The 8185-nt window shown below is 47.0% G+C and overlaps 1 protein-coding gene across 1 annotated transcript in view; it reads right to left on the bottom strand.

The window, feature by feature from the left end:
• Positions 1-4645, bottom strand: part of LOC142398538 (uncharacterized) — a 9842-nt gene extending 5197 nt beyond the window's left edge. Inside the window, exon 1 of the mRNA XM_075482578.1 lies at positions 4430-4645. Coding sequence (XP_075338693.1) covers positions 4430-4601 — 172 coding nt within the window. The 5' untranslated portion in view covers positions 4602-4645. The remainder of the gene's footprint in view (positions 1-4429) is intronic.
• Positions 4646-8185: the final 3540 nt, after the last annotated feature.

Genomic DNA, 8185 nt, shown 5'->3' on the forward strand with positions numbered 1-8185 from the left:
CTTACTGTGGCAATGTCTGCCTGGGCCTGTGATGATGTTGAAGTCACCAGAAACTTGAGTGACTTGCATAAAAAAAATCAATTCTCAATCTTGCCATTATGGTTTACATTAAAAAAATCAGAGGGCAGTGAATCAGATTGGATTTTCCATTATTCAGCCCAGAATTGGTTAAAATGCAGAAAATTGCATCTATGAAATAAAAAATTTTCTGGGGGAGGACCCCCAGACCCTCCGCACAAATGAGGTGTCCCTCAACCTTAGGTGGTGGTGGAGTGGCAAATTATGTCCCCACCAATGTCAACACCATTATTACGCCCTTGGCCTCAGCCAAAGCCTCAGCCAAAGCTCAGCCAAAGCCTCAGCCAAAGCTCAGCCAAAGCCTCAGCCAAAGCCTCAGCCAAAGCTCAGCCAAAGCCTCAGCCAAAGCCTCAGCCAAAGCCTCAGCCAAAGCCTCAGCCAAAGGCTCAGCCAAAGCCTCAGCCAAAGGCTCAGCCAAAGCTCAGCCAAAGCCTCAGCCAAAGCTCAGCCAAAGCCTCAGCCAAAGCCTCAGCCAAAGCTCAGCCAAAGCCTCAGCCAAAGCTCAGCCAAAGCCTCAGCCAAAGCCTCAGCCAAAGCTCAGCCAAAGCCTCAGCCAAAGCCTCAGCCAAGGGCGTAATTTTGGGTAGGGACGCTAGGGTCACGTCGTAGGTTGGTTGCTAAGCGGTGATAACGGGAAAACAGCTCGTCAACAGAGGCTGAGCGAAGTTTTAGTGCTCTGAGGAGGTTGAAAACATGGCTCGGGATAACAATGACGCAGGCACGGTTGAACCATGTTGCTGTCTGCCATATCCACCAGGACAGGTTGGATAGCGTTAACATAAAACAAATATGCCAGCAGTTTGTCTGCGTCAATGACCGGCGTCGCCATGCATTTGGCTCATTCATACAAGATTTGGCTAGTTAATAGGCTGAAAGCTACAAACTTAATAGTTTTTCAGGAAAAAGTGAGCTGTGGAAAAGTGTTTTTCATGTGACAGTTTATGTCTTTATTTTTAATAAATGTTTGCTGGACCTTAATCTTTTGACTGCTGGTGTTTTATTTTTGTGGGAACTGTGCAGAGCTAATAAATGCTTGTTGCTAATGCTAAGTACAGTTAAAAAAAATTTACATTTCCACTTTTATTGTTCACACTTTTCACACTTATATTTGCAGTGTGCACTTTCAAAACTTCATCAGTTAATATTTTATACAAAATGCACCAAACTCATCAACTTACAGATCCTGAAATTTCAGAAACGCGTGTAATAATAACACATCTTACTGTGGCAATGTCTGCCTGGGCCTGTGATGATGTTGAAGTCACCAGAAACTTGAGTGACTTGCATAAAAAAAATCAATTCTCAATCTTGCCATTATGGTTTACATTAAAAAAATCAGAGGGCAGTGAATCAGATTGGATTTTCCATTATTCAGCCCAGAATTGGTTAAAATGCAGAAAATTGCATCTATGAAATAAAAAATTTTCTGGGGGAGGACCCCCAGACCCTCCGCACAAATGAGGTGTCCCTCAACCTTAGGTGGTGGTGGAGTGGCAAATTATGTCCCCACCAATGTCAACACCATTATTACGCCCTTGGCCTCAGCCAAAGCCTCAGCCAAAGCTCAGCCAAAGCCTCAGCCAAAGCTCAGCCAAAGCCTCAGCCAAAGCCTCAGCCAAAGCTCAGCCAAAGCCTCAGCCAAAGCCTCAGCCAAAGCCTCAGCCAAAGCCTCAGCCAAAGGCTCAGCCAAAGCCTCAGCCAAAGCCTCAGCCAAAGCTCAGCCAAAGCCTCAGCCAAAGCCTCAGCCAAAGCCTCAGCCAAAGGCTCAGCCAAAGCCTCAGCCAAAGGCTCAGCCAAAGCCTCAGCCAAAGCCTCAGCCAAAGGCTCAGCCAAAGCCTCAGCCAAAGCCTCAGCCAAAGGCTCAGCCAAAGCCTCAGCCAAAGCCTCAGCCAAAGCCTCAGCCAAAGCCTCAGCCAAAGCCTCAGCCAAAGCCTCAGCCAAAGCCTCAGCCAAAGCCTCAGCCAAAGCCTCAGCCAAAGGCTCAGCCAAAGCCTCAGCCAAAGCCTCAGCCAAAGGCTCAGCCAAAGCCTCAGCCAAAGGCTCAGCCAAAGCCTCAGCCAAAGCCTCAGCCAAAGCCTCAGCCAAAGGCTCAGCCAAAGCCTCAGCCAAAGCCTCAGCCAAAGGCTCAGCCAAAGCCTCAGCCAAAGGCTCAGCCAAAGCCTCAGCCAAAGCCTCAGCCAAAGCTCAGCCAAAGCTTAGCCAAAGCTCAGCCAAAGCTCAGCCAAAGCCTCAGCCAAAGCTCAGCCAAAGGCTCAGCCAAAGCTCAGCCAAAGCCTCAGCCAAAGCTCAGCCAAAGGCTCAGCCAAAGCTCAGCCAAAGCCTCAGCCAAAGCCTCAGCCAAAGCCTCAGCCAAAGCCTCAGCCAAAGCTCAGCCAAAGCCTCAGCCAAAGCCTCAGCCAAAGCTCAGCCAAAGCCTCAGCCAAAGCTCAGCCAAAGCCTCAGCCAAAGCCTCAGCCAAAGCTCAGCCAAAGCTCAGCCAAAGGCTCAGCCAAAGGCTCAGCCAAAGCTTAGCCAAAGCTCAGCCAAAGCTCAGCCAAAGGCTCAGCCAAAGCTCAGCCAAAGCCTCAGCCAAAGCTCAGCCAAAGCCTCAGCCAAAGCTCAGCCAAAGGCTCAGCCAAAGCCTCAGCCAAAGCCTCAGCCAAAGCTCAGCCAAAGCCTCAGCCAAAGCTCAGCCAAAGGCTCAGCCAAAGGCTCAGCCAAAGCTTAGCCAAAGCTCAGCCAAAGCTCAGCCAAAGGCTCAGCCAAAGCTCAGCCAAAGCCTCAGCCAAAGCTCAGCCAAAGCCTCAGCCAAAGCCTCAGCCAAAGCTCAGCCAAAGCCTCAGCCAAAGCTCAGCCAAAGGCTCAGCCAAAGCTCAGCCAAAGGCTCAGCCAAAGGCTCAGCCAAAGCCTCAGCCAAAGCTCAGCCAAAGCTCAGCCAAAGCTCAGCCAAAGCTCAGCCAAAGCTCAGCCAAAGCTCAGCCAAAGGCTCAGCCAAAGGCTCAGCCAAAGGCTCAGCCAAAGCTCAGCCAAAGCTCAGCCAATCCTCAACCAATCCTCAGCACTCCTTCAGGAAGTCTGGATAACGAGGACTTCGACATACAGCTTAAATAAATCATTCAAAGAATGGAGCTAAATTCTGAAATCTTTAAATTTCTTTATTCCCCCACAAACTGTCTTTAAAGAGTCATCTGAAACTGTTAACAGCGAATGCTACAGGCCTTAGAAACAAGCTAAAAACAAAGGACATATTTTATATTTTTAAATTGTGGAAGCAAAAGCCAACAAAGCCGAACCCTCCGAGACTCTCAGGACGAGTCGGTGAGCAGAAAAAAAAACGTTTTCTTTACAGAAAGCCAAGGTCTGCATGAGCAGCAAACCTGTTTAACACCTGCGTGTAAAACAGGCGGTGAGGGTCGTCAGATCTGAGGTGTGTTGCATGTAGATGAGACCTCACTAATCTTGGGGAATATTATTGATACTGTGATACAGAACGAAAAAGAAACCTTCTTAAAATGTGTCTCATAAATGAGCCACTAAAGATAGAAAACATATGGTGAGATAACAGCAGGAGACTGCTGATGATGGATGAATGGAGAGTTAGAGGTCTGAGTAATCAGATGGAACGGTGTGGATGTGCGAGGATCCAGCAGACCGAATCAAACTGTTCACGGGTGCGTTGGCCGGACTTCTTTTATCTTTAGTGACGTAAATGTTACAAAAAAGATCAAAAACAGCTGAAACACATGAAGCACGGGCATGAATGGTCGCTGTGGTGACGTCACCATTCGCTCAGTGACCAATACGGTGATCACTGTTGCTGTTTGAACAGCATGAAATGAAGCTGCTGTCTTCATATTTAGAGGAGAAAATGTTACCAAAACAAAACACAAAAGATCAAAAACAGCTTTAACACCTGAAGCGTGGGTATGAACATAGACATATAATTAAATAATATACATTTCTATGTCTTTGGGCCTGAATGGTTAAGGTGCTGTGGTGACTTCAACAGCTTCTTCTTTATTTATTTTATTTTTTCTGGCTTCAGCTATAAACTGGAAACAGATCACAGTCATATTTGACCTCAGTAGGGCTGTGGTAAAACAACTAAAAAGAAAAAGATACATCACATGGCTGCAGTCTCTTTGGTTCCCCTACTAAATACTGAAACTGCAGGAATCTCGTTCAGTCTTCTCCACACTGTGTTTAGGTTTCTGCCTTTAAAATTAAACGCATTCATGTTATTTCTGTCTGAAAATAACAGCAGCTGCACCGTAACTTTCCTCTGTAAGCCTGAAATAAATGTTAATAAATTATTATTTTCATTAATAACATTCAGTTTTTAACTCACTCAGCCCATCACAGTGTTCCTTACCTATTCTGTGTAAGTTTATGTGGGGTTTCCAGGTGATATCCAGCAGTCCGCGCTGACGGTCGATCTCCTCCTCGTACTGGACGATGGTTTTCTCAAACTCTGAGAATATTTCTTCAGCAGCAGCAGTTAGTCGCTGGCTGATAAACTCTCTCAGATGCTGAACTGAAGACATTGTTGCTGCTCACACTCAGATATTCAGCTCAGACAGCACAACTGTCCTCCTGCTGAGTCCAAACTGCTGCTGGTTACGGCTTTATTGTTTACTTCCGCCAAGTCTTCTTCTTCTTTTTCTGCTTCTTCTTCTTCGAGGTTTAAAGCAGCTGTCGCATTACTGCCACCTGCTGGATGCACCTACAGTTACAGCTCTTACGGTGCGTTCACACCAGACGCGGTCGGGCGACGTGATTACATACAAAGTCAATGCAAAGACGCGATTAGACGCGGATTCGAACCGGCGGCGCGATGAGGCGCGATGAGGCGCGATGAGGCGCGGTGAGGAGCGGTGACGCTGCTTATACATGTGAGCGATTTCCCCCCGCTCTCAACCCGCCCGCCCGCCTCGCCTAGGTGTTTCTGGTCATACTAGCATAGCTTAGCTAATGTTGTGGTCATACAATCATCTCTGTTCAATTACAAATTGTACAAGTAGATAAAAACTCACCAGGAATACCAACAATGCTGGCCACCTTCACCCAGGCTGCATTCTTTTTCAAAGCGTCCCTATACATGTATAGGGACTTATCAAATAATATCGGGCTATTCGATACCGCCGCTATTAAAACCTCCTCCATTTTTAAATGTCCCGCGGTGGATTTGGATTCACGTAGTGCTTGCGACGCACCTGACGCCATGACGTTAACGTCATTTGAAACCTATCCCATTGGTTACCGCTTCGCGAACTTCGCTCCTCATTACATTTTTTTCAACCAAGCTCAACTTTTTCGCCCCGCTCGCAAACCGCCCGCCTGCCTCGCTACCGCTTCCCAACGGAAAATAATGGAACGCCCCGCCTCGCCCGCGTCACACCCTTGCATGTATTACCGGCGTGAGGAGCGGTGAGGCGATTGCCGCCGCGCAAGTGAAAATATGCGATCCGCGCGAGTTCAAAAAATCCAACTGTGGCGAAATATTCGCGCCAGACAGCCTATCAGCGTTGAGATTCTGGACGACAGTGACGTGGAGACAGATGGACAGGTGCTCCGCAGCTGAAATGGAGTCGTGTCTGTGACATGCAGATGGGACTGCAGATGGAAATTAGCTTCTAAGCTACAATCTGGTGCAGGTCATCTCTTTACTTTGTAATTAATGTACTTTGCACATGGTCCCTGACTAAATAAAATAAAAAAATTAAATCACTCCTTCTCCAGGAGTTCCGCCTGGATGACGACCGATCCTCCCGAGCAGGCCACCAAACTGGGTCCCGGCGAGCCCGAAACACCGCTGGAAGCGGCCGCCACGGAAGGATCGGTGCCGTGATCTCTCGGCGGGACGCCGGCTGCAGGCGCTCCGCAGCTGGGCCGCGGCTCCGTTTCAGCTGCGGGGCGCCTGTGGTTGGTGTCCTGCCGAGAGATCGCGGTGCCGGTCCTCCCGAGCAGGTCGTCGGGCTGGGTCCTGGTGGACCTGGGGTGCCGCTGGAGGCGGCCGTCATCCAGACGCAACTCCTGGAGAAGGCGGTGAAATTATCCGAGCTGAATGCACCACCGGATGATGTCACTGATCCAGACACGACGGCGTGTGCGTTTCAAACGAATCTCGGACTGCCACAGCAGGTACAAGGACGCGATGGTACTTATATCAGTCATGCTTAGCCCCTTGAGCTATTCACTCGTTTTTTACTCGCGCGAAAGACGCGAAGGAGGCGAGGGATTTCAATTTACACCCGCGGCAACACTCGCGCGAGTAACACCTTTGGTGTGAACGCACCGTTATGCGGCACACAGAATATCTTAAACCACATAGGCTGTGTTTGAAACCGCCTACTACATACTACATACTTGAAAACGGCATACTCATCGATCAGACAGTATGCAGAGCGTTTACACACAGTGCACTTCACTCCTGCCCGAGCCGAAATCAGCCGGCCTGAAAAGCTGATTTCTCTTAAGCTCTAAACTCTGTAAACTTTAGCAACATTTGAAACATTTTGAGGCGAGAAAGTAGTCGTTTAGACCCCCAAGGTGTTGACAATCTGACAAAATAACGGCTATTTACAATTTTGTTCCCACGAATTCGCCGCTACTAAAGCTAGCCGCTGTGAGCAACGCACTTCCGGTTTCGCCGTTTTGACTGCTCTCGTCCCGTTAACGGAATTTGACCGTTCAAATGGCGATGGGCGACGTCACGTTACGTTGCATCTTGGGTAGTTTGAGTGTGACAAGTAACCTCATGATGAATACTCAACATTTCGGCGAATCTAGTATGCATCTAGTGTACATCCGGGAACTTAAAAAAGTATGACTAGTAGGAATAGTAGGAGAAGTAGGCGGTTTCGAACACAGCCATAGTTCTTTTTTTTGGTCTTTTTTATTAATTGAACTTTATTGAAAATGGTGGTACATACAAAACAATTATAAATCGAACAGCAGACATCCGCTCCAATATTTATGTATCAACAAAAATAAATAAATTATAAATAAGTCATAGTAAATTAAAGTCATTATTTAGCCTGGGAATTCCCATGCTGCTTTGCGCTCGATTTCATTCTCACTGCAAAGTCAGCCTGGAAACCACCGCCCTTATTTTTCCCTGAGTTAGGGATACCAATCACAGAACGGGGGGGGGGGGCAGCAAGACGATGACGACGTCTATGCGCGACACCGAAGCTTGTAGAGCGTTAATCCAACATGACAGCGGACACAACGTTACCGTTCGATGCAGCCTTAGAAAGTGTTTCGGAGTAGATTCAACCTGGGGTCATTTGAACCGTGACATCCAGCCAAGTAGCCCACCCGAAGTTTTTCCGATATTGGCTGAACATCAGCTGAGTTACTGAGTTATCCCGAATAGCTTAGTACAAGCGCTAACGGACCCTGGCAGTATCTCCAAAATTACCACACTAAAATCACATGCCATGACACCAAACTTCTACAGTAGTACAAATATGGTCTGTACTCACAAAACGATGCATTTGGAAGTTTGTACATAGTCCAGGAGTTTATTATTATCATCAACACAAGCCTGATAGCTTTTCTGCTGCTAAAGCTGCGTCGACGTCAATTCTGGAGCTGGGAGCTTCAAAGTAAGATGAGGGTTGATCTACTACTGTAGACAACAAAGCAAGGCTGCTCAATTTCTCCATTATTAAAATAAATTCACAACTCTACAACATAAAAATTCATAAAAATTCATGTAGAATATAGCATATACTTTGTTGTCTACAGTAGTAGATCAACCCTCATCTTACTTTGAAGCTCCCAGATCAAGGAAGTGATGTCTACGCAGCTCAGAGTTTATACGTACGTTGTATACGTTGTACGTATAAACCTTTTTTTTATGGTTTTCTCGAGAAAACGAGATAATTATGTCGTTATTTTTAGAAAACAATGGTCGTTTTCTCGAGATAACGAGAAGATTACCGATGGTTTTGGAGGCCACTTTTTCTCCCCAGTCCGCCTACTGTCATACTTTCAGTTACAATCATGGAAATTGTCTTTAAATGCAGCTCGTGACTTCGCTGAGAACCTGAAAGAACTTGTACAAAGATATCAAACACATTTAATAGTTTTAAGATTCAGCTGAAAGTGAATCTAAGTAAAG

This window comes from Odontesthes bonariensis, chromosome 14, assembly GCF_027942865.1.
Source record: "Odontesthes bonariensis isolate fOdoBon6 chromosome 14, fOdoBon6.hap1, whole genome shotgun sequence".
NCBI classification, from domain to species: domain Eukaryota; kingdom Metazoa; phylum Chordata; class Actinopteri; order Atheriniformes; family Atherinopsidae; genus Odontesthes; species Odontesthes bonariensis.